Source organism: Lonchura striata, chromosome 2 (assembly GCF_050655825.1).
Source record: "Lonchura striata isolate lonStrDom1 chromosome 2, ASM5065582v1, whole genome shotgun sequence".
NCBI lineage: Eukaryota > Metazoa > Chordata > Aves > Passeriformes > Estrildidae > Lonchura > Lonchura striata.
In genome coordinates this window covers 155,447,121-155,471,873 of record NC_140704.1, presented here as the reverse complement: position 1 = coordinate 155,471,873, position 24,753 = coordinate 155,447,121, and the positions used below count along the sequence as shown (strand labels likewise).

The 24,753-nt window shown below is 52.6% G+C and overlaps 2 protein-coding genes across 3 annotated transcripts in view; both read left to right on the top strand.

Moving 5' to 3' along the window:
- ZC3H3 (zinc finger CCCH-type containing 3) overlaps window positions 1-11,291 on the top strand; it is a 127,367-nt gene extending 116,076 nt beyond the window's left edge. For both annotated transcript variants that reach the window (XM_077781788.2, XM_085572648.1), the window contains exons 10-13: window positions 275-453; window positions 2,021-2,229; window positions 9,856-9,927; window positions 10,083-11,291. In XM_077781788.2, coding sequence (XP_077637914.2) covers window positions 275-453; window positions 2,021-2,229; window positions 9,856-9,927; window positions 10,083-10,114 — 492 coding nt within the window. In that variant the 3' untranslated portion in view covers window positions 10,115-11,291. The remainder of the gene's footprint in view (window positions 1-274; window positions 454-2,020; window positions 2,230-9,855; window positions 9,928-10,082) is intronic.
- A 3,685-nt stretch (window positions 11,292-14,976) lies between these two features.
- MAFA (MAF bZIP transcription factor A) lies at window positions 14,977-17,197 on the top strand. The gene has a single exon (XM_021539088.3). It carries the CDS (start codon window positions 14,977-14,979, stop codon window positions 15,841-15,843), a length of 867 nt encoding a protein of 288 aa, XP_021394763.2. The 3' UTR covers window positions 15,844-17,197.
- Window positions 17,198-24,753: the final 7,556 nt, after the last annotated feature.

The following is a 24,753-nucleotide window of genomic DNA, read 5'->3' as shown; positions in this document are numbered from 1 at the left end:
AAATCCCTGCTGTTAAGGCTTTGGTGGTTTGAATCCCTAAAATCAAGCACTTGGAAAACAGTGGGCAGGTGTGGAATGCACCAGACTAAAAATACTCTTTTTAGTAGTATTTTTTCTTGGAATATTTTTTTGATGCAGAGAAGGAAATGCCAACACATCCCTCTATCCTTTCAGCAGGGTGGTGGTGCCACCTGAAGGATCTCAGCTGTGGATTCCTGTGCTCCCACATGCTTTTTCCTGTCTTTTCCAACTCTGCTTCCTCTTTCCCTGGCAGTGCAAGAAGAAGCACACGCTGGTTTGTCCCGACTTTGCCAAGAAAGGCGTCTGCCCCAAGGGTGCCCGGTGCAAACTCCTGCACCCCCAGAAGAGGCGTCACCCACAGCAGGTTGGAGGTGATGGAGACCACAACAACCCCCCTTCCAAGTGGAGACGGATCCAGGAGGCATCAGGCAGGTAGGAAAGAGCTCATTTTGCTTCATTCAACAGTTTTCTTCCCACCCTGCTCCAGATTTTTCCTTTTTCCAGGCATGTTCCGTCTGTAACCTGGTTTATTTTAAGATGTGTTGGTGTGGGTCACTGTGGTGTGTCCTGATGGAGACACCTCTGGGATGGGCAGTATCCAGGCTTGAGGAAGAGCTGATGGAGAGGAAAGAGTGGATTCAGCCTTAGGAATGTGCCATCCATGGCTGTAGCACCTCCAGGTACCTTTGAGGCTTTTGTAGACCTTCCTCTTGGAGATGGAGGAGTCCTGATGGAGATTTCACCGCTGAAAGTGGGTCCACGTTATCCGTAGTTGTGTGGGAAACAGGAAAACATCATCCCTGTTCCTTGTGCCCATGTAGGAGAGCAGAGCTGAGCTGTCTCCATGGCATGGAGGGGCTGGAGAATCAGAGATGGGGATGGACATGGAGATAAGAGGCTTTGGAAAAGTTTGGTGCCAGGCTGGGCCCTTGGTTAATCCTTGGAAGCTCTCTGAGCTCTCCCTGATGTTTTTGGGTGCCGGGATGGAGCCACAGGCTAATGATGGATGTTTCCATCCTCATCCTCACTAGGAGATGGATTTTCCTGAGCTTGGCACATCCTCTCCCCCCACTCTCAAGTCTTGCATGCAGGACAACAACATCCCAATGGAATTAAAACTAAAGCCAAATGTAAATTTGGCTTTAAAAGCTAAAATCTCCAAGTTCTGCTTGGTGGGAGGAGGAAGGATCAATTTGGTAACATGGCTTCTCCGTGGCTTTTTGCAGCGGGAGGTGGGAGTGAAGGTGGGATGGAAAGGGAGGGACCTGGGAGCTTTGCCAGGCTGGTCCATGCTCCTGGAATCCTCCATGGTCTGGGCCTGGGCCTCATCCTGGTCCTGCCTTGTAAGGTAGCAGAGGGGGACGAGCAGCTCCGCGGGTTCTCCGAACATATCCCGGATGACAGAAGAGCCTTGGAATGACACCCAGCTCACGTTCCCGGTGTGAACGAGGTGTAAAATAGCTCCTTGCTCTTTTTAGGGAAGGAGGAATGAGTGCAGGCCTGGCTGGTTGGGAGGCTCCTGGCGTCCTCCTCTGGGAAGGGAGCACACCCCAGCTTGGAAGCTGCTCCAGAGGGTTTTTTTTTCCTTTATTGGCACCGTCATGGGAGATGTCAAAGGAGCTGGAGTGTCAAGTTAGCTTGGAAGAGAGTGGCAGGGCTGGGAATGAGCCAAGCCCAGCAGGACACCTCCAAGCCATCCCAGCTCCCCACGCCTTCCAATCTCCCCTTCCCTCTGCTCAGTCACAAACAGGAGCCCAGCACCTCCACGAGAATCTGAGGAGCTGGGAATCTTGCAGGGAAGTGCAGGAAACAGGGAATCCAGCTGGGGAGGGACAAACTCCAGCTGAATCTGTGCTAGCTCCAGAGAAATCAGGGATACAGCATGGCCTCGGATGGAGACCTGGGAGCTCCAAGCCTCTTCCATTGCATATGATGCCCTGTCCAGCGTTGCCAAGTGGGATTGTTTTACTTTTCCTTATTATTTTTCCCATTCCTGCAGGAATGATCCAGCTCAGCTCCAGGATGATGGGGAAATTCCCGGACCCTCGAGTGCAGAGCAAGAGGTGAAGTTTTGGAAAGAGGAGGACCCCAAGCCAAGCAGCTGCCTGCAAAAGCTGCCATCCTTCATCTCCCTCCGATCCCCGGAATCTCCTGGTTCCCAGGCCTGCAAAGAAGAGAGGGATGAGGATGAGCCAGAGGATGAACTAGGTAGGAATCACATCCTCTGCTTGGAGCTGGTTTTCCAAGGAAGAAACGTCACTCTCTGCTGTTCTCCATGGATTTTGGTGGGATCCATGCTCCTTGTGAGTCACCAAACCAGTTAAGACTGGGAGTCCAAACTGGGATGGCAGTTGGGATTCCCATCTGGGCACAAATCCTTGTGTCTGCTCCCAAAATTGTGTGTCAGGACTTAGTCCCCTTGTTTTATCAGCTCCTTCCTTATCCTGTAATTATCCCATCATGAATCCAGTCTCATTTCCATGATGGAATCACATCCCTGCCCTATAGAAAAGGTGTTTAGTGGGATGCAAGGATGTTCTGCCTCTGGAGGACCTGTGGACCATCCCTCACACCTTGTTTCCCAGCAGGAAATAGCTTGGAAGCTTTCCAATAAAAAACATTCCAGTGGGAGCTGGGGTGGAGTTGTTTGCAGGTTGGAAGTTCGAAGGAAGAGCTGTTAGTCTGGGATTATCTGATTTGGAAGTCAGTACAATTTTTGGGAAATGCGGTTTAGGATGAGCAGAACTTTTTAGGAATTCTGACGCGTGAGAGCAAGCGGCTTCTGCTTCTCCAGTGTTCTCCTTGGTTCCTCCTCTCCTCTTTCAGCTCCTCCATAGGAAAATCCCTAAAGGGATGGGATTTTGGGGCGCTCCAGGGATGTACTCCCAGGAGCAGAGGTGATGGAGATGGTGAGGCCGGGATTGTGCCTGGTTCTTCTCAGTTCCCAACCTCCCCAGAGTGGGAGGTTTTTGACTGGATGATGCTCCACATTTCCCTTTTTCTCTCCCATCCTTCTCCAGAGGGATGCGCAGCCCATTCAGGAATGGGCTCAGAAATCACAGTATTTTGTGGGAGTAATGATGAAATTCCCATTGCCAGCTCTGCTGGCTCAAGATTTGGCTCAGTGTGAGCCCTTCCCGTCTTTGATCCATGCTTTCCATGCAGCTGGAGCAGGATCCACTGGAATAAGGGATGAATTCCGTTGCAAAAGCCAGGCTGAGGAATTTACAGGATCATCCATAAGGATCTGCGAGGCTGTGCCTGGCTCAACCACTTCAAGCCAGGGAGGGCTGAGATACCTTCATGCTGTCGGAAAGAGAATTCCCAGGATTAGCAACACATTCCTGAAGTCACAGACAAGCACGGGTGCTGTTAAACCACGGTGCGGTGGACGCAGCAAGGGGACCATTCCGGCTGGGAACGCTCCTCTCCACAGCACGGAGTGAAACACTCAGCTTCCCTTTCCAAGGATTTCTCTTCCCCTTCTTCCTTTTCCTTCACTCTGGTTCAACTCCCTTTTGATCTCGGGATGTGTTCCCAAAGCAGTGACTTAATTGGGATTTTTGTCTCCATGAAGTTGGAACAATTTAATTCATGGACAAGAGGACTGTTGAAATGCCTTGGAATACGCTTGGCAGCCAGGAGTAACTCAGGAGCGAGGGCATCCTTTTCCTCTTAATTCTAGTGTTTGCATCCAAGGGGGGGGATGATTTCCAGGAGTTTTGGGTGGGAGGATGAGGAGGAGGAGCTGGTTCATTTGGGAATGTCGGCAGGAAGGCTGGGTGAAGCTGGCAGGTATGAGGTCAGGGCACTCACCCCTCTGTGTTCCTTTGCCCAGGGAGGCTCACGGCACTGGGAAGGGAGATGCTGGAGGATCCATAGGAAAGGAAAACCAGGCAGGAATCGCAGATGGCTGTAAAATCATCTGATTATTAAGCAATTTCCCTGCCAAATGATGGCATGCCGAGTCTGGACGTGGGAATGTTGACCTATGGGTTTGCCCATCCTTGGGTCTCATCTTAATCCCAGCATCTGGGAACCCCCAAATCCAGTGGGATAAGAGGAGCCCTGGTCACCATCCCTAGAGAACGTGGGATTGATGCTTCTGAAGGACCAAATGCTTAGTGGTGGCCATATCACTTGGACTGGACTCCCTGACCCTTGTGGATCCCTTCCAATATTCCTGTATTCCTTTGGAATATTTGGTGATCCAGAGATTGAGTTTGGAGCTGAGCGGGTGGTCAGGATGAGTCCATGTGTAGCTCCAGGAAGTAGCCAGAGTCTGTGGTGGGATTTGGGGATGAGATCCGGGGAGCTGTGCCAGCTATAACGTTGGGTTTGTGCTTGTGAAGCCTGAAGTTGACACACAAATTTTTGGGATGGCAAATAAAGAGGAGGACAGGTTGTTATTAAGGAATGAGATGAATTCCTTGGTTAAACAGTCACAATTGGAGAAAATGCCCTTTTCATCCTGGGAAATGCAAGAGGAATGAGGGAAAACATGGGAGGGGCAGGGAGGGAGTTTGGAGATGACCTTTAAGGACCAGCGTGGGCAGCAGCATGAGCTTGCAGGGTCTCAGTGGGGGTCTGGGCTTGGGATATAGGGAAGGGGGACTGGAAAGGAGGGATGTGTCCGTGTTCCCAACACTCCAGAGCTGCCTGGAAACTGGAGCTGGAAGAGTGATTTATTGACATGGTAGTGATTGGGTAAAGGTTGATCTTGGAGGTTTTTTCCAACCTAAATGATTCCGGGATTCTGTAATTGTTAATTTGAGGGCCCTGGTGCTTTCCAAGAGTCCTCCAAAAAGCCAATCTGTGCAGCACGGGGACAGCCAGCTGCTCCCAGCTGAGCATCCCAAATGGGAAAAGTGGGTTTGGTGGCATCCCATCCTTCACCTTGTGTTATCCACCCAGGAGCATGGAGCCGGAGGGAGAACAGGCTTCCCTACCCCTCCGACTCCTGTTTTCCAGGTAATGGGCTTTTCCATATTTCACCTTCCAGTTAAATCGCCTGTGCTGGAGCCTAACTGGCCTCCCCGCGCTAATTGCACCAATGCAAACCATTCCAATCGAGTGCTAATTTAATTAGAAAGCACCCATTTTAGTTAATTTGTTCGAGAAGATCACTGCAAACTCCTGGAGAGAACAGATGTTCCCCTCTCCCCCGATGAACATTCCGGGCTTTGTAAATGGCTCCGCTCAGCCTTGTTTAGGAGAGAAAAGAGGATTTTATAGCCGCAAACGACCCTTTCTGTAAACATTTTACAGCTCTCTGCACGTTTGAGTGACGATAAACCCCGAGCAGCTCGGCGGGCTGCAAATTTGGGACCATACGGCCGTCATTTTATTGTCATATTTCACGGTCGTAACGTTAATGGAAGATGCTCGCTCCAGTCTTTTTTAACGGCTCCGCTGAGCACGCTCAACCGCCTCGGCTTCCGAGGAATTCGGGGAGGCGCGGCAGCGGCTTCTGCGCTTGTTTACGGCTTCTACTTCTGGAGGGATAAGTCTGGGAATGTGGATTTTCGCCTCTTTTCTCGCCGTGGTTGAGATGACCCCAGCGGGGCACGGAACTGCCGCTGTCACCTCCCCCTTGGTGGCGGGTGTTGATCCAACCATTCCCAGCTCCAGGAATCTGAGAATTAAAGAATCCCAATTTAGAAGGGACTCTCGAGTCCAACTCTTGGTCCTGCACGGGACAACCCCAGTTTAATTTAGGAGATATCCAGTGCTGGCGCTGTCCATGTGGATGTGGCCAGTCCCCCTTGTATCCCATGGGATCTTCATCGCCTTCATCTCCTTTGGTGCTTTTTCTGCCAGCAGATCTTTGCTCCAGGACTTTTTTTGGTAGCCAGGTGAGGCAACCAAGCCTGTGATCAGCTGAGTCGGCGGCAGAAGATGCCCTGGAGCTTTCCACAAAACATCTGCTTGGTTGGGAATGGAGGGCTTGGACACAAGGGAGTTATCCCGGGATAACAGGAGCTGGCATCACTGTCAGCTTTGATCCCGGCAGGACTTGGTGGAGTTTGTTCCTCTTGGGAGGAAGAAATGGGGATAAAATACAGGGAATCGATTTCTCTGTGTGATCGCCAACACCTCCAGGGTGGTGAGGCCTTGGCACAGGTTTTCCAGAGAAGTTGTGGATGCCTCATCCCTGGAAGTGCTCAAGGCCAGTTTGGATGAGGCTTGGAGCAACCCAGACTAGTGGAAGATGTCCCTGCCTATGGGAATTGGTCCTTAAGGTCCCTTCCAACACAAACCATTTTGGGATTCCATCGGCACAAAATCAATATGGAAGAAAAATATTCCAGTCCTGGCAAAGGAGAGAAACTTAGCAGGTTCTAAATTGGACACTTGGCAATGAGGAAACTAAATCACAACGAAGTTTCTGACTTTTGGAGCTTCTCAGAGCCCCTTCCAATGCCTGACAACACTTTCCATGAAGAAATTTGATGGATCCATGTTGCTTGAGGGATGGGTGCATTTAAACTCAGTTTTTAGGGTCTCATCCACCTGTGGCAGAAGGTTTGGGTGGAAGAGCAGCAGGATGAGTTTCTGGCACAGGTTGTCACCACATGGATTTAGTGCAGGATGGAGCCTTTTTCCATATGAAAAACCACTTGTGGAAAATTTTGGGATGTAGCCCTTGCTGTTCGGCTTCCTACCCCATCTTTTGTTGTCGAGTTTCATATAATAATAATAATAGTAATAATAATAGTAATAGTAATAGTAGTAGTAGTAGTAATAATAATAATAATAATAATAATAATAATTTTAAAATGCATCTCCCAGCCCAAGTTTCTCCAGGAGCACTTTGGCAATGAAAGCAAAAGACTTTTCCAAAGCAGATTCAGCCTCTGGACTCCCCTAAAGTATCCTGGAAAGGGTCAAGGGATATTTTTCTTTTGGGAATAAGTAGGAAAAGTGTGTTTGAAGGGAATTTCTCCTCATGGCATTAAACCTTGAGCATCCAGCAGAGAAATTCTGGGATGCATCTCAGTACCCTGAAGCATCCCGGAGGAAGATGCAGGACGGGATGAAACCCTTTGGTGGCATCAGGAGAATGATGGAGACCAAACATTCCATCAGGCTGGAGGTTGCTGAGGAAAGGAAACCAACAAAATTCCAGCTTTTCTCCTGCTGGATGGTAAAGTTTGGGAAGCTGCAATGGAGTTTTCTTTCCCTGCATCTCGCTGCTTGGGGGCTTGGGATCTTCACCTCTGATGTGGGGCATCTCCAGCTGCCTTCCACCTCCCCACCTTGTGGAAAAACCCAATTTTTTAATCCCTCAGGGATCAGGAATGATGAGTGGGCAGAGGATTTGGGCCCCAGGCCCAGACCCACCTCCCTTCACCCTTCATCCGAGAGGATTCCCCACCTTGAAATCCCTTTCAATCCCTCTCGGATCAGCATCTGGATGAAACAAATTTGGTTTTTACTTCCCTGTTGGGATGCAGCTGGAGCCGCTCGGCTCCGGCTGGGGGAAAACCAGGTTTTATTGAAAAATCTAATGGTGCCACCTGAAGTGTGATTTACTGCACTGTCCACTCCTCAGACTTGATAATATATTTCTATTAGATTTCCTTCTTTCCCCTCTTTTTTTCCTAGAGAAGAGTGGCAAGTTTCTCCGTCTGCCTGACACCTTCTTAGGCTTAGGCAAAATAAATGTTGATTTCCATCAGGAGGAAGAGCGCTGGAAGTCCTAATTCTCCGACGAGCCTGACAAGCTCAGCGAAAACCGCCTGGGTTTCGATGGAAAACTCATGATCCGGCCTCGGATCTTCTCCTTTGGAAGCTGTTCAATCTTTGGAATGAAAAAGGGGTTGCTTTCGCTAACTAGAAATTATATACCTGGTTCCTTGGAAGATGGATTGCGCCGCTCCCGGAATGCCGGGAAAGGCGGCGGGGGGAGAGAGTGAAGGAGCTGGAGACGCGACCCAAGATTGATCACGCCATTTGCAGGATCTCCCAAGCACAAAACTGGAAAAATATCTTTTCCTTTGCCGGGGTTGGGTGGAGTGTGACACCCCTGTTTGGTCCAGGTTTTCCCCTCCTGGGGGTTTTTTGGGATGTGGTGTTCACCCCTTGGCTGCACCATCCTTCCTCCATCTCCTTCCATCCAAGGGGAGAAATGGAACCAGTTTAGCCCTCTCACGACTTATTTTGGGTTTATTTTCTCATTCCCGCCTTGATTTTTTTTTGAGGAATCTGTTGGAGATCAAACATGGATGCTCCGGAAGTATCTTGGCCCCGTGCGCTCTGTACCAAAGTCAGGAAGTTAATTATGGTCGATTCAAAAATCCCCTTTTTTCTTCTCCTCCCAAAAAAATAAACCCATGTTTCTACTTCTGTAATCACGCCTGCTTTGAGCTGCCTCATGGATATCAGCTAAGGAGGTTTTCCCTGGCTCATCCAAAGGGAATTGAGCCCTTCCCACCATTCCTATCGAACTCACACCACGGGCCAGGAATGTGGAGTTGCTGTTTTCGACCCCTTGAGGTGACAACCAGCAGCTCCAGACCCTCATTCCGGCAACCAGGCCGGAATTTGCAGATCCCAGGCTGGAAAAACCACCTGGCTGGATTCCAAAGGGAACAACTGGGAGGGTGGGGACGCGAGGGTGTTCGGCTCCGTGTCACCGTTCCCGAAAGCCGGATTCGGCTGCGTTGCCGGTGAGGAATATCCAGATCCGCCGTGTCTGCCGCGCATCCCGCTGATGTATGGGAGTTATATTAAGGGTGGAAAGGTGCTAAATGAGCCCTCTTTATTTTCCATAAATTAACTCCGGAGCGATGAATCACTGCCAGCGCACCTCCGACTCCCGGCAAGTTTGTTTATCCGAGTTGGAAAGCGAAGGAAAACTCTTGGAGACTCCCCGTTGTTGGGCCTCACCTGTCCTTCCTTCCCTGCTCCAAAAACTTTCTCCTTTGGGCTCTCAAGGCTGCTGGGAGGTGATTTGGTCCCACCTCCACGTCAGGTTCATCACTTGGGAAGTGCCGTGCAGAATTTTGTGGGAACACAGGCAGGAGAACATCTGGAGGGGGTTTGGGCTGGATTCCCTCCATCTTCTTCCATGACCTTCTCCACCTCCATCCAGTCCCAAGTGAAGGGGAACTTTTCCCACTAAACCTGTGGGTTCTTTTTTTCCCTGGGGAACCTCCACCTTTTTCCATCCTCATTCATCTCGGTGGCCAAGTGGCCACCGCTTTCCTTCCCACCCGTCACTCTTGGTACGTGGAACCCCTTTGGAGAGGGAAAATAGGAGAACTTGCAGAAAGGCACTCCCAGCGTTGTGGTTGAATTGGAGAAGGATTTCACTCTGTCCACTTTGGTCCATGGGACGATGCTGGACTTGTCCTCCAAGGAGGTCACCTCCCAGGGGCACTTCATGGTGTTTTGGATCTACATGAGTCCTCTTTGGAGGAAGCACTGTATTCCAGTGAGGAGAGGACATCACCTGGAGCATCCTAAATGGATGTTGGGAATGCTTGGGGAGATGATTGCTGGTGCTCAGCTCTTTCTGGCTCCATCCCAGCACCAAAACAGGTCCTGATGTTCACCAGTGGGAAGGTTTGGATCCTTTTTAATTCTGTGTTTCGCCCATAAGTTGAGAATTTTACAGCAGATTCGCTGCTTCATGGTGGGAAGCGACTTCTGAGTGCCACTTGTAGGGAACTGAGGATGCTCAGGGATTTGGGGAATGAGCCACCTCCATCCTTGATGTGCCAAGGGGGCTGTGAAGCAGAAGAGGAACTTAGGACACTCCTAAGGGATTCCAAGGTGACCCGAGCCAACCTCAATGACTTTCTCCTCTTTTCTTCCTTTCCTTCCCAGGCCACACCAAAAGGAGAATATTCCCAAGGGCATCCCTGCAGGATTCCGAGAACTCCCTTGTGGGTGGCAGAGGTGAGTCCAGCGGGTGCTGCCAGGGCAGAGAACCACCCACATTCCCAATTTCCCAGTGCTTTAACCCCTTCCCGTGACCAGGCAAGGAGAAGCCTGGGAATATCCAGCTGTGTTTCCCCCCTTCCCACCATCACCATTCCCTTCCCTCCCTCCAGGGAAACGGCTGCAGATCAAGCCCCGGCTCTGAGTCCATCCCAATCCCGTGGCAGCCGACCAGCTCAGGAACTGGAGAGCCAGGGAACGACCTGGCACCTACCTCAGGATGCCATGTCCAGACATGGCACCCCCCTCCTCCTCCTCCTCCTGTTTTTCCGGGATGTCCCTCGGACACGGAGTCGTGTGGCAGCGCGGGAGTGCACCGCTCGTTCCTGCAGGGAGGCAGCTTTGTTTGGAATCTTTAACTTGACCAATAAACGACCTTTTCAGCTGGTTTGCTGAAGGCAAGTCCTGCCACCTCCTTGGATGCCTGTGGGGGCTGGGAAAAGCTTCCCGTGCCCATCCATTCCTCCTGTCCCAGCCACAAGGTGACAGGGGGACCTGAGGTGGTTTAATTCCCGCATCCAGGTCGGGATGCACTGGGGACAGATCACCGTGCTGGGATGTAACGGGTGTAAAGCCCCCACAGCCCTGATCCCACCATTCCAAGAGCTCATCCCCCTCCATCCCCTTGCTTCTGGGAGGAGATTTCCTGGAAGTGCGTTGGGAGTGGTGCTGAGATCACAGTCTGCATTTCGGGGTCTCCCATGGCCCAGTTGCACCTGACCCCCTCCTCTCCCTATCCCAGCAGGGATTTGGGATCCATTGGAAATTCAAGCCAATTCTCCAGGGTTTGGGGTTTTTTTGGGGACTATCCAAATGCAAGCAGAAACAGAGTGAAGGAACAATGGGATTTTGCATCCATAGGCACAATTTCCAATGAATTTTGGGGCGGCAGGTGCTGTCCCCCACACAGATGAAATCTGTGGGGTTTGCTCATCCACAGCCCCTCAGGCAAAATCCTGTGGGGAAAAGGCATCAGAGGGATTTGGGAAGGACTGGGGATGCAGTATCCTGGTGTGGTCAGAGATGGGGTAGGAAATGCCAGTGGGTGGTGGCTTCACCCCTAAACAGGTCCCCACGGGGGGGTTCCCTTCACCAAGTGACCCCCATGGAGGGGTTTTGTCACCATCCCAAATCCACAACATCCCTCAGGCACTGGAGGACCAGCAAATCCTCACCCTGGGATCTCACTTGTGCCCCAGGTTGTGTCCAACGAGTTGATTTTTAATAAAAACGTCGTGGCTTTTGTTGATATGAAAATGTCTTTTGTTAACTCCTGTGTTTTGATATGTAAATAAAAGAGTTTCCTCCCCTGGGGTTGAGAAGCCTCCCTGTGGCTTTCCTCTTCTTTCAGCAATGCATGAACATCCCATCAAATATCCATCCAAATCCAGTGGAGGAGTCACTCTGATCCCTAAATCCTTGGGCTTTTTTAATTACTAAAACTTTTCACCCAGAAACAATGATTCTTCACGTGGTGGTATCCTAAAAAACCCCAACTAAATTCCCTAAAAACCACCCTGGAGGAGACGGTGCCGTTGTGAATCCTCAGGGATGTCCAGTGGTGGCCGGCCGGGAGCTTTGGTTTTCCCTGGATCCCTAACGAGGATAATCCTCGCGCTGCACTAATTAAACGAAGCCACGAGCAGCTCCTCTCCACGGCCGCCCACCGGCACCGCTGCTCCCTTCCCGGGGAGGATTGGAATTTCCAGCCGGCTGTCATTAAAGCCCTGCTTGGGGGGTGATTAATTCCCAAGCAGGGATAAACGCTGCCCCTGGAGAGGCGTCACTGAACTCCGGTGGGTTCTCCCTCCATCTCCAACATCCTTAATTCCTCGGCAGTGGGTTCCAGTGGGATTTATCCATCCTCGCTGTGAAGCCGGGAATGCGCTGCTGGGCTCAGGGACCCGGCAAGGACATTCCCCGGGGGTGCCACGACTGGGAGGTTGGCACGGGGTGGAGTTTCTGGAGGGCTCCATAAACATTTCCCGGAAAATCCTTCCTGCGGCGGGTGCTGCTGGCACCGCTCTTGGTCCCCTGCCCGGGAAGCAGGTGCCGGGTGAACGTCACCCGCCGGGATCAGCTTTCTGCCTGTCATCGGGATGGCTGTTCCCTGCCCTCCTCCTTCTCCACCTCCTCCTCCTCATCCTCCTCCCAGCCTCTCCGTGGGATTTTTCCCCCCTCCAACCCAAAATTCCTGACCCTGCCGCCACGCTGGGTTGCGGGGAAGATGCTGGTGGAGCATCACCAAGATGGTCCCACCCTTTCTCCACCGTGGTGGACACCACCCTCCCTTGGGGTGAGGTCACTGTCCCCAAGCCGACAACACCCCAAGCGGGAGCCGTGTGCCATCCAGGGAAACTGAGGCAGCCCCAGGTGGGCACCCGGTCCCGCTCCAAGGGGCACACGAGCTCTAAAAGCGAAAGGTGACGCCATCCTGCCACCATCCCGAGGCCACCAACCTGGTTATGTCACTTGACCGCCTGTGAGTAAACTTAGCTGACGGGCCCGGCGCGGCGGGGAGGGTTGGGGACATGCCATGGGCATTTCCTAAAAATACCCCGGGGGTGTCGCTGGGGAGCCACGGCCCCATTGGAGCCCGGCCCGGTCCTAATCCCTCGGTGGCTCCTGTCCCAGCCCGGGTGGCAGCTGCTGGTGGGGGCCAGGTGCCCCCAGGGTGGAGCAGCCCTGGGGAGGAACACGGTGCCAGGGGAAAAAGAGGTGCCACCCCATCTTTTCCCAGTGCAGGATCCCGGTATCCTGCTCCGCAGGTGGGACGATGATGGATTTAGGGTGACACGATGGAGCAAAAAGGGTTGAAACCACCTCGCAAAAAAAGGTTTTTTGTTGTCCACTTCTTTGTCTCCTCCCTCAAGTCATGCCCAAGTGTGGGGGCTCCGAAATGGGATATCTGTGTCCGATATGGGATAACACCCAGGATCACCAGGGAATGAGGTCATGTTTAGGGCCTTGCCTGCATCCATGACCCTTCCCAAGGGGAATAAATGCTCCCCCTGCCCTGACTCGATTAGCAGCAGAAAGATGCACCCTCCCCAGAGGCCAGATCCGGCATGAACTGATGTTCAGGTGAGACAAGTGTGGGATTTTAATCGCTGGAGTTGCAGCGGGATCAATGTTTTCATCCTCAAAAACCACAATTTTTGCATTGATTTGACCCTGTATCTAAAGGGTCGGTTGGCAGCCATGGAGAGCAGCGTCCCCTGTCCCCAGGTCCCCAAGCAGCCATGAGGGGAATGTCGCCCCCCACATCCCGAGGAGCTGCCTGTGGGATGCAGTAGGGTGGGATGCAGCCGGGTTGGGATGCAGTGGGATCCAGGATGCATCCTGTGTGCGACAGAGACAATCCCGGACCCCCAGGGGATGAGTGGGTGGGTGTTGCCAGCCTCTGTGGGATGAACCTGCTCATCCCTTGGGATTAGGTGGGGCCACTCCATGGCAACCACCCCGTGCCTCAGTTTCCCAGACCTGTTCCTCCCAGGCTGCAGCAGCCATGAGGTTGCAGATGGAGCAGCACGACCACATCCCTGGATGGAGCACCTCCAAAACCCTCTGACCTGCTGCCTCTGGGTGCCAGTGACACCTTTTTTAGGCGCTGGGCTGGCAGTCCTGGTTCTCCATCTGGTGACACTCCCGTTCATGTGTCAGGTGTGGATGTCACCTGTGCTAGGTGCGATGCCATCTCCGAAAACAGAGGCAGCACTGGAGCACAGAGGTGCACGTGGCTGCACCCTGACCACCAATAGCTAATGGAAAATCCTGAATAATCCCTCAAATTATATTTATTTGATTTTCTGCAAGGATAGAAGTGCTCCGGGAAGGATTCTGGGCTGTTCCTGAGGTGGGGAAGGGGCTGCATTCCGATGCTGTGATCCCTCAGCGAGGTGTCACCAAACCCCATTTAGGCTCGGTAACTCCTTTTCGGATATTTCCCCTTTTTGGGGAGCAGGAAATCAGGATTCCTAGGATGTTTCTCCCCACTCCACGCTCAGTTCAGCGCGGAGGGTGGGAGATGAAGCCCCACGTTGTGATGCGGGGGCCGAGAGATTCCAGGGGGGTACCCGGAGCATTCCCCACCTCCGGAGATTGGCAGCTGCCCCGGGGGCGTTTCCATGGGGATGTGAAAATCCAAGCGGGCTCTGGAGCTGCCGATAGGCTGGAAGAGCTTAGCCTCGCCTCGGCAGGAGGGGCCGTGCCTCGTTTTCCCCGTATAAAAAGCGGCGATTTCCATTGAGCTGCCGGCGGCGGCGGCGCCGGTCGCGGGCAGGGGCGGGCAGGGGAGCGGCCCCCGCCCCCAGGGCGCCGAGTCCCGGCGGGAGGAGGAGGAGGAGGAGGCAGGCGAAGGCTCGGAGCCCGGGGAGGTGGGGCCGGGGCAGGTGCCAGGGGAGGCAGGAAGGGGCGGGCAGGGCGCTGCCCGCTCCTCGCCATTGGGAACCGGCCGCAGGCAGCGGCGGAGCCCGCCCGGCCCGAGCACAGAGCCGTGGCGGACGGAGGAGGGTCCCGGAGCCCAGCGGCGGAGCGGAGCCGAGCCCCGACCGAGAGAAGTGGCTGCCCGGCAGCGGAGCCCCGGCGGAGGGTCCCGGAGCCCGGCGGAGCCCCGCAGCGGAGCCCCGGTGGGTCTGACCCCGGAGGGTCCCGGAACCCCATCTCGGACGCCGCTGAACCTCCCCGTAAAGTCCCATCGGAGAGTCGCGGAGCCCCGCACGGATCCCGTCCCGGAGCCCGGCTGAACGCCACCGCAGAGCTCCTTCAGAAGGTCCCGCAGCCCGGCTGAATCCCACCGCAAAGTCCCGTCGGGAGTTCCCGGAGCCCGGCTGAGCCCCGTCCGAGGGTCCCGGAGCCCCAGCCCCACGGCAAAGCCCCACCGGAGGGTCCCGGTCTGGGCAGCCGCCTGCGCCGGAGCCCGCTCGGAGGAGGCTCCCGGAGCCCGCGGGACCCTCGGTGAGCGGCGGTGCCCGGGGGCTTCCCCCCCCGGTCCCTCCATGGACTGAGATGGCCTCGGAGCTGGCCATGAGCGCGGAGCTGCCCACGAGCCCCCTCGCCATCGAGTACGTGAACGATTTCGACCTGATGAAGTTCGAGGTGAAGAAGGAGCCGGCGGAGGCGGAGCGGCTGTGCCACCGCCTGCCCGCCGGGTCCCTGTCGTCCACCCCGCTCAGCACGCCCTGCTCCTCCGTGCCTTCCTCGCCCAGCTTCTGCGCTCCCAGCCCCGGCGGGCAACCGGCCCCCGGCCCCCCGGCTACCACCGCCGCTTCCCTGGGCTCCAAACAGCAGCTGGAGGAGCTGTACTGGATGTCGGGTTACCAGCATCACCTCAACCCCGAAGCTCTCAACCTGACGCCGGAGGACGCGGTGGAGGCGTTGATCGGTGCCCCTCACCATCATCATCATCACCACCAAGGGTACGAGCCCTTCCGACCTCAACCCTTCGGGGGCGAGGAGCTGCCGCCGGCCGCCCATCACCATCCCGGCCACCACCATCATCATCACCACCACCTACGCCTGGAGGACCGGTTCTCCGACGATCAGCTGGTGAGTATGTCCGTGCGGGAGCTGAACCGGCAGCTGCGGGGCTTCAGCAAGGAGGAGGTGATCCGCCTCAAGCAGAAGAGGAGGACCTTGAAGAACCGGGGCTACGCTCAATCCTGCCGCTACAAGCGGGTCCAGCAACGGCACATCTTGGAGAACGAGAAATGCCAGCTGCAGAGCCAGGTGGAGCAGCTCAAGCAGGAGGTGTCCCGCTTGGCCAAGGAAAGGGATCTGTACAAAGAAAAATATGAGAAGTTGGCCGGCCGGGGCTTCCCGCGGGAGCCCTCCCCATCCGCCGCCCCGAAAGCCACCGCTGACTTCTTCATGTGAGCCGGGCTGGTGGGATGGGGTGGGATCCCCTTTTTGGTTTTTTGTTTTTTTTCCTCATGCGGGGAGAGCAAGCCCGCCGCTTCTATTTAAAAAAGAAAAAAAAAATATGAAAAAAAAAATATTAATATTATGAAGTCCCCACTGAAATTTTGGGGAGGGGAAGTTGAACTGCTCCCCTCCCACCACGCACCCACCCATCGGGACTCGGGGTGGGGGTCCCGGGGTGGGGGAGTGGGGGGCAGCCCTGCATGCGGGACGTGTACGGCCACCCGCCCCCCTTCCCGGGAGCATCAGCGCCATCCAGGTGGCTTCTCCCCACCTTTTCCTGCGGGTTTCCCCCTCCATTGGGATTTTTATTCTTCGAGGGATCCCCACGAATCGGCCGGGGGGGTCCCCGGCAGCGCTGCGCCCTGCCCGGCCCCTCCGCCCACCCCCCATTCCCGGCCGGCAAACCTGAGCCACATTTAACTTATTCACCCTTGTAAATATGTAGAAAATTAGTTCGTTTTTGCCTTTTTTTTTTTCTTTTATTGTTTTTTTTTCCTTGAGCCTATATTTTGCTTGGTGATTTACGAGAAAAAGAAAACGAACAAAAACAAACAAACAAAAAAGAAAAACCAACAAAAAAACCCTAAAATCCTTTAGAAAAGAGAAAAAAAAATTACACGAGTCTTAAAAGTTTGTATGTAATAGCATGCAAATAATATCCGAGTTAATTTAACGATGTTGGGAAGAAGCCGAATGCACTATATACAGGAATCGATTGGGTGAAATAATACTGTTTTATAGAGATTTAAAATTATCTATGCTCTTAAAAATAGTGGGGAGGGGCGGGAGGGGAAGAGGTAACAATTTTAGGGCGACCTGAAAGGCAATATAGTAATATATGGACTGCAAACGGTTGGCTGCTATCTCACTATGCACCAGATTTATTTATTAACCCTCGGGAAGCGGAAAATCTTATTTTAACCTCGATGTTTGGAGAGAAAAAAAAACACAGACGGCAAGAAAATGCACATTATTTGTTGTGGAAACAAGAGGAAAAAAAAAATGGATTAAGAATTCGTGCAATCGTTGGAGCGAAAGCGGGACCGATCCTGCGCGGAGGAGCGGGGCGGGTTTGTTTGTTTTTTTCTTTTTTTAAACGGGTTGCTTATTTAAAAAAGGAGAAAAAAAAATTTAAAAAAACAAATTTTGGTGGGGGGGAAACAAAAGGGTCCTGCGGACAAAGCGAGCTCGGGAGCCTGGTGCATTTTAGGGACTGATCGTGCGAAGCGTTTTTAACGACCTGTTGTTTCGATTTGTGACGGTTTTAATGATGTTGCATCAAGATAAAAACTTATATTCAACTAGAGCCTGGGTCGGGTTTTCTCTCAACTTTTGGGGTGTCCTGCAGCATCGGGGTTTTGTTTGGGGGTTGTTTATTCTTCCCTTTGATTCCCAGTGCTGATGCAAAACCTTCCCCAAGCTCCCACTGAGATAAGTCCGGTCTTGAGCGTCGCCTCTGGCTTTTCACTTTTCCTGCCTTTTTTTTTTTGTTTGTTTTTGTTTTTATTTTTATTTTTTTCAGCCGGGTTCTGGGTGTTTTTGGTTTTCTTTCCCGGCTGGAGGGTCCTGGAGACCTTCATCCCTGCAGCTGCTGGAAATTCAGGGGATCCAGTTTGGTTCCTGCTTGTCCGACACCGTCCCGATGAGCCGCTGGCTTGATTTTCAATGGTAATAAATTATTTTTATTTCCTCTTTGGGCTTCTCCCTTCTTGAATTTTTAATTTAAGAAGGACCCCTTAACAAACCAAGCCCACACCTTCCCTAATCCAAGCTTTTGGGCTGGTGTTTTACTGAGATTTTTGGAGTTTTGGGGGCTGTTTTTAAGGATCTTTCTCCCTTTGCCGCAAACCCCAAGCGCAGCTGCAGTTTTCCCCGGACTCAGCAGGACAAATTCCAACACAACCCTTGGTATAACATATTTTGTGGGCATTTTATGTGCCTTTTTTAATGTTTAAGTGTATTTTCTGTCCTATATTTTTGCCCAGGCTCAGCTGTGGCAGGTGCCCAAGCTGTGGCGTGTTCCCTCCTGCCGCTTCCATAAATCTCTGCTGTGCTCATGTAACCTCCTGGCTTTTCCTTGGATTTGTGGGGTGCCTGAAACTCCACAACCCTCTGGTCTTGCCTTTTCTGCACCCCCAAACCTCACTCCCCTTTTTCTTCCTCTTTTTCCGGATTTTTGGTGTCTTACTGCGTGACCAGAGGGTTTTTGAGCAGCCTGAGCTCGGCTCAATATTGGACTTGGATTTTGGGATGGGAGCTGGGATGCAAAGAGGGACATTTGTCCCAGGGCTGGACAAAAAGGGGGGTTTGGAAAGTGGGGGATTAATCCCTTATTCCTATATTTATTTAGATCTGGGGAAACTTTGCAAACCTGGCTTTAAATAAAATAATCCCGTGCAGCCGCTCATGGGACATCGCATCCTCGAATTTTTTGGAGGTGAATCACAGCTTCCTGGTGGGTTATTCCCTAATTTTCCTCCCAATATCCCTTTCTCCTGGTGTATTTTTTTTTGTGGGGGGAGAACACATCCAGCTGCATGGCCATGACCAAATAAGAATTTGAGGAGGAAAAGATATTTGGGACTGGTACCTTCCCCAGACCAGCTGGCGATCTCAGTCCCTGCTGTCTAAATCCTCACTCCCGGATCTTTCCGTGATCCCCATTCCCCGTGGGCACATCCTGGGGGTCACTGCCCCTTTTCCCAGCTGCGCTGGGGCTGGGTGGGAAAGCAGAGCTGGCTCTGGGGTCTGGGTGGGGTTTTGTGGGAGCGCTGTCCCATGGGCTGTCACCCCAGGACACAGCGTGAGGTGACCGCGGTCGTCTCCTGCTCCGGAATCCTTTCCCCACTTCCATGGCAGAGCGAAGGCAGCAATTTAGGATCCCAAATTTTCCCCTTTGCCCTCTCCTTTTAGCTTTATTTTGAGGTGCAACAACCTGGGAAAGATCCCAGATTATTTTGGCAGTGCAGGTATTATCCCTTCCTCTTTATCCCAAAGGGCTCCCCAGTTCTGTGCGCCACTGTGATTTATTTTTTTAGTTCCCCGCTGATTTTTTTTTTTTTCCTTGAAATCTCCTAATAGCTGGAGCAGGACTCAGGGTGTTGCTGCCACCCATTAACGTTGGTCCTCCATAGGAGACCCCATCCCACAGGTTTTTTTGGGAGATTGGAGGGTGGAATTGCACCCTTCTGCCCCTTCATCCTGACTTTCTCCGAGCTCCTGAAGCTCCCAGCTTTCTGGGATTTGGCTTTGCTGAATAAATAATAAAAACTAAAGTGGTTTAAGCCTAAATTTGGCTGGTTTATGACTCGTCTCCTCTTTGGGGCTGAGCCTCCCCTGCACCCCGGGCTCTTGGGGGCATCTGGGTGGTCCCTTCTTGGTTCTGCAGCTTTTTTTGGGATGGCTGCAGTATTTGCAGGATCATGCGTGTGCATTCCAAGCGTGTTGGCGCATGTTTTGGGATGGGGATGTGGCGGGACAGGGTCATGTGTCACCCGTGTGCCGCAGGACTGCGGGCATCCGCAGGTGCCACCATGTCTGCTGCAGGAGGACGTGTGGCGTTCGGGGTCGCTCTGACCTGGTTTCAAAGCTTTCCCCGCGTTTTTCCTGATCCCTGAGTGGGACTGGAGCCTCCTTCTCCATCTCCCTGCTGCTTTTTGGGGTCTGCACGGGGTTGCAGCAGGACTTCAGGACACCATGCTGTCCTTCCTGTGGGGATCTGCAGTCCTTCCCTCACCCTGGGCATCTCCTGCATCCCTCAGCTCCATCCTCAGCCTTTTCCAGGGGTGGAAACAGCAGCCCAATCCAAAAGGATGCTCCAAGGGCTGCCTGGCACTTGGGATGGGGACATGGGGACAAGCCCCGGGGGTCCTCTTCATGTCCCCCTCCTGCAGAGTTCCTTAACCCCATTTCCAAGCTTTACTTGCCTGTTGAAGACCCCGTGGGCCTCGCTGAGCTGGGAAATGGCTGGAATTCCTCCAGCTTCCCAGCCCGTGGGTTTTCCATGGGGCAGAAGGGTGATTTTGGGGGGTGCTCACCCCCAAACACAGCAGCACCCTGGAGCACCTTATCCATGGATGCTCAGGATTGGGCCCAGCCCCTGGCAAAGTCCCCTTGGAGCGGTGCAGGGTGCTCCGTGCCACCTCCAAGCAGGAATTACTGGGATCGCTGGAATCGTATGGAAAAACACAAGAAGATGACCAATGCAGCATCTCCAAAGTGCTCCTCGCTCCTTCCTCCTCAGTTATTGATGCTCCCACCCCACAGGTTTGACCCAAAACTGCTCCGGTGTTCACACAAATCCTGACATCTCCACAAATCCTGACATCTCCACAAATCCTGGCAGCTCCACAAGGTGAGAACTCCAGTCCTGGGGTGGAAGCAGGTTGGGCTGCTGGGCATGGAAGAATCTGGGGTAATTTCACTTAAAAAAAAGTAGGAATTAATTCAAATCTCAGCCAAAATAATCTTGGACAAAAAAAAAAAAAAAAAATCTTGGATTTGGCTCTGAGCTCAGGGCTGAGCTGCTGTGAGCAGAGTCTGGGCTCGGTTTGGAGCTGGAATTTTTTGGCTTGAGCGGATCTTTATATTCTGGCTCGGCCAGAGTTGGATTTTTGCACTTCCCTCTTTCCATGCTCCAGGTCTGCCTGCCTCCTCAGTATTCCCACATCCCAGAGACAAAAAAACACTGCCCTGTCCATATTATATAAAAATATATTTATATAAAATAAATTTCTCCATTTATCACCTTGGTAGAACAGAGCTCTGCCATGGGATCATGTCTTTGGCACTGCACGGCTCATCCTGAAGGCTGGAATTTTTTCCAGCTCTCAGCCTTGCCCCAGCCAGCACATCCCAGTTCCACTGATGTCATCCCCAAACTCAGCAGGAAGTGAAGTCCTTCCCGAAATCCAGGACATGGAAAACCCCCCTGCATAACACATACAGCACTACAGCTGGGATTTTATCCCGAATTCCTTGGGTTTGGGTGGGTTTGCTGCTGTGGGAATTGGGATGCAGGTAGTTGGACCCAGAATATGGATGTGGGATGCAGGAGGAGGGATATGGGATACAGGAAGTGGGATGCAGGATGCGCAGCTACAGGACAGCAGATGTGGGATGGAGGTCGTAGGATGCAGGGTATGGATGTGGGATAGGGGATGCAGGGATACAGGACACTGGATGTGGGATGGAGGTAGTGGGATTCAGGGTATGGGATGGAGGATGCAGGATTTAGGATGTGGGATGTCAGGTGTGAGGATACAGGATGTCGGGTGTGGGATGCAGGAGGTGGGATGCGGGATGAAGGTATTGGGATGAAGGATTTGGGATTTAGGATGCAAGGATATGGGATTTATCATTGGGTGTGAGATGCAGATGGTGGGATACAGGGTACAGGATGCAAGGTTGGAGAATATTGGATGTGGGATAAAGGACACGACAAATAGGATATGAGAACTGGGATGCGGGATATGGGGCACAGGAGATGGGATATGGAATGTGGCATATGGGATGCTCCCTGCAGCAAGGCACTGCCCCTTGATCCAGGAGGAACGGGAAGCTCTGGATTGTGAGGATCAGGAAGGAGCCTGGCACTGCCCGGCCCACCCTTCCCTGACCGGATAAACTCCATCGAGGATGCAACACCAGCAAATCCCAGGAAATCCAGCTCATACCCATCGCTGCCTGCGTGTGTGTGCAGGTGATGGGATAAAGCAGGTGGGATATGGGATGCAGGATGTACATCCACGTGTGTGCAGGGAGAACAGTTCACTGCCAAGTGGGAAACGTGCCAGGACAGCGTCAGTCCTCAGATCCTGCCAGCCAATGCCCTTTGCTATCTCAGCTGCCTGGGAAGTGCAGCTTTCCTTGGAGTCACCATCCCCAATGCCTGGGAATGCCCTTGTTCCCCTCTCCATCCCTACAACTCCGTATCCCTCCTTGCCAAGCTCCCAATTAAATAATCAGCTCAGTGTTTAATTACCCACACCATGAAACCCAAAGGTTCCCCGGGTTTTCACCCCACTCCAATCCTTCCTTTCCATGGATGAGAGTGCAGGGAAAGCAGAGGGAGCATCATCCTACCCCCACCAGGTTATTTATTCATGGAAAAGGCCGAGGTTGGAGCGCGGCTCCAGCACAGCCCTGGCAGCTGGCGGCTCCCTGGGAGCTGTAATTTTCACCAGCAAAAATAAACTAATTGTTATTTTCCATTTACATAAAGGGAAGGGAAGAGAGGTTAGAAGAGAAGGGGAAGAAAGCTGGGAATGCGAAGGGAATGTGCTGCCAACCACTTCTGGGAGGGCTGTGCCAAAGTACCGGCTCATTCCCGGCTCCTGTGGGGCTCATCCTGCCTGTCTGGTTGCTGGAGGAGCTGAAATTTATGGAAATGGTGGTACTGGACCATCATCTTCCTCACCACAGCGTCAGGGCCCACTTCCAGAGGTGTGAAGCCCATCCCGATGAAGGTGCAGCACAGCAGGAGAGACAGGACAACCACTTCCATCAGCTGGATGGGAGGAAGAACCCGCTGGTGTCAGGACAGATTTGAGGGATGGATGGAGATTTATTTGGAGCTTTCACTTTCACAGAAGGGCCTGGGCATAGAATCATGGAATGTTTTGGGTTGGGAGGGAGCTTGAAGATCATCCAGTTCCAACCTTCTGTCATGGTCAGAGATGCTTTTCACCATTCCAGGTTGCTCTGAGCCTTGTCCAGCCTGGCCTTGGACACTTCCAGGGATGGGGCAGCCACAGCTTTTCTGGGAAACTTGTGCCAGGGCCTCCTCAACCTCCCAGGGAAGAATTTCTTCCCCGTATCCCACCCAGCCCTGCCCTCTGGCAGTGGGAAACCTCAGATCTTTGAGACTTTAACCCTTTTCCCAAGTGACCGTTGCTGAAGGGCACCTGGTGGGAATGTGTTTGTGGATCTGGGCTACGGATAGAAGCGGGAGTGAGGATAAACAGCAGAGGGGGATGGGAGTGCTCCTCTCTCATCCACTCTGTGCAGCCCAAGGATTCCTTGGATCAGGGAGGAAGAAGAAGAAGAGGTTTCCCAGAGAGACTGTGAATTCCCCATTCCTGGAAGTGTCCAAAGCCAAACCGGATGAGATTGGAGAAACCTGATCTAGTGGAAGGTGCCCCTGCCCATGGCAAAGTGGTTGGAATGAGATGATCTTTAAGTTCCATTCCAACCCAAGCTATTCCAACAATTTTATGAGGAACACATCCACGACCTCATGCATTGGATGGAGTGGAGACTGGAGATGCTGTCGCCAGCAGCATCAGGATGGGAGGGACCCCATCCGTGCTGCCACATCTTGGGAACCTTTGTCATAACACTTGGAACGAGATGTCACAGGCGTTTAATTCCGATTTACGCCGACAGGTCCTGTCCGTTAATTAAATATCCATTGATTGTTCGGAGAACACTTCCTTGGGTTTATCGCGTTTCTCTGAGACAAATCAAATTGCCACGTCATTAACTTCCAGCTCTCCAATCCATACATAATTACTGCCTTATTAATACCTCCGAGTTACGAGGAAGTTTGAGGCAATTAATATTTGTGGGATAGTTTGTATCAAGTTAATTCCGTCAGGGTTATGTTAATAATGCGGACATCTAATAAGCTGGATAATTAACGTCTTTCTCGTTAGCATCTTCTCAGGTGCCAGTTAAATGTCAGGCCAGGCTTTGTGGCCGGGCTGTGTTTAATTAAACTCGTTATTACAGAGGGATTCATGGCTGTTACATGTGAACGGAGCCAGGTAGGAGCAGCAGGTGATTCCTGCCCTGCCTGGCTTTGGATGCAAAATGGGTTTGGGGATGGGTTGGAAATGGGATTTGGAGGCTGTTCCAAGGCTGGACACAGGAGAACTTTTGCTTGGCAGGAGCATCAGGATATGGTCAGTGTTGGTCCATCTTGCTTGACTCAAAGCAGGGTTTGGATTTAAGGGATGTTCTTCCAAGAAAGTGGAACACACCATGGGCTTCCTGATGTGGACATGATTAGTGGAGTGGGGAAAGTGCTGGGAGCATCTGTGACCACATTCCCCAGCAAGCCCAAAAATGGTCCAAAACCTATCCCCATGAAAATTCAGGCAAATTTTCAGCTCACCTTTAGCCCAGATTCGAAGCTTTGGTTTGGGTTTCTTCCTGAGCCAGCAGGAGTTTTTCCAGTGCATCCCAGCCTTGGGATCATCTCACTCTGTGCTGCTTCCCTGGGGTTTTCCTGCTGCCTCATCCCTGGAGCTGGCGCCATGGAGTTCTCGGCCATAATAACTTCTCTGGGAGATATCCACGACCTAACTGAGCCTGCATCTCCCTGCCCACAGCCTTCCCTCCCCTGCTGCTCATGAATAAAAGATGGACCCCGTCTACCTGGCCTGTTTGTACTCGTGAAAAATTCATTGGCTGCTGATTAAGTTTTAAGGAAGGGCCGCGTTGCTCAGGTGGGTCGATGTTCTCCAGCTGCCCAGAGGGGTGGGAAGCCACGGAGTTGGGATTTGCCCCCTCTGCTCGCTCTGGAAAAGGAATGGAGAGAGTTTTGCTCCTTCCCTGCTCCTCGTTGGGATCCCTGCAAGAAATCTTGGAATAGTGGGAAGAGAAGGATCCAGACTGGGCTCGGCTCTTATTTGGGAAGGTGATGGTCCAGAGCACACCAGAAATCGTGGAATTCGGGAAAGGAGACACAAGCCATGACCACAGAGAGGAAAAAGGCCCCAGGTGACCTGAACAAGGTCTTCCATCCCTGAATAGTGTGGTGACCGCTGAGGTCCTGCCTCAACAGAGGCACAGCATTGCCACTGGGAAAAAGAGGGAATTAACCAAAATTAAAATACTTTCCCTTTCTGATTATCCATA

What these genes read in the sequence shown, in the direction of transcription:
- MAFA (XM_021539088.3), top strand. Translation starts at nt 14,977, where the DNA reads ATGGCCTCGGAGCTGGCCATGAGCGCGGAGCTGCCCACGAGCCCCCTC.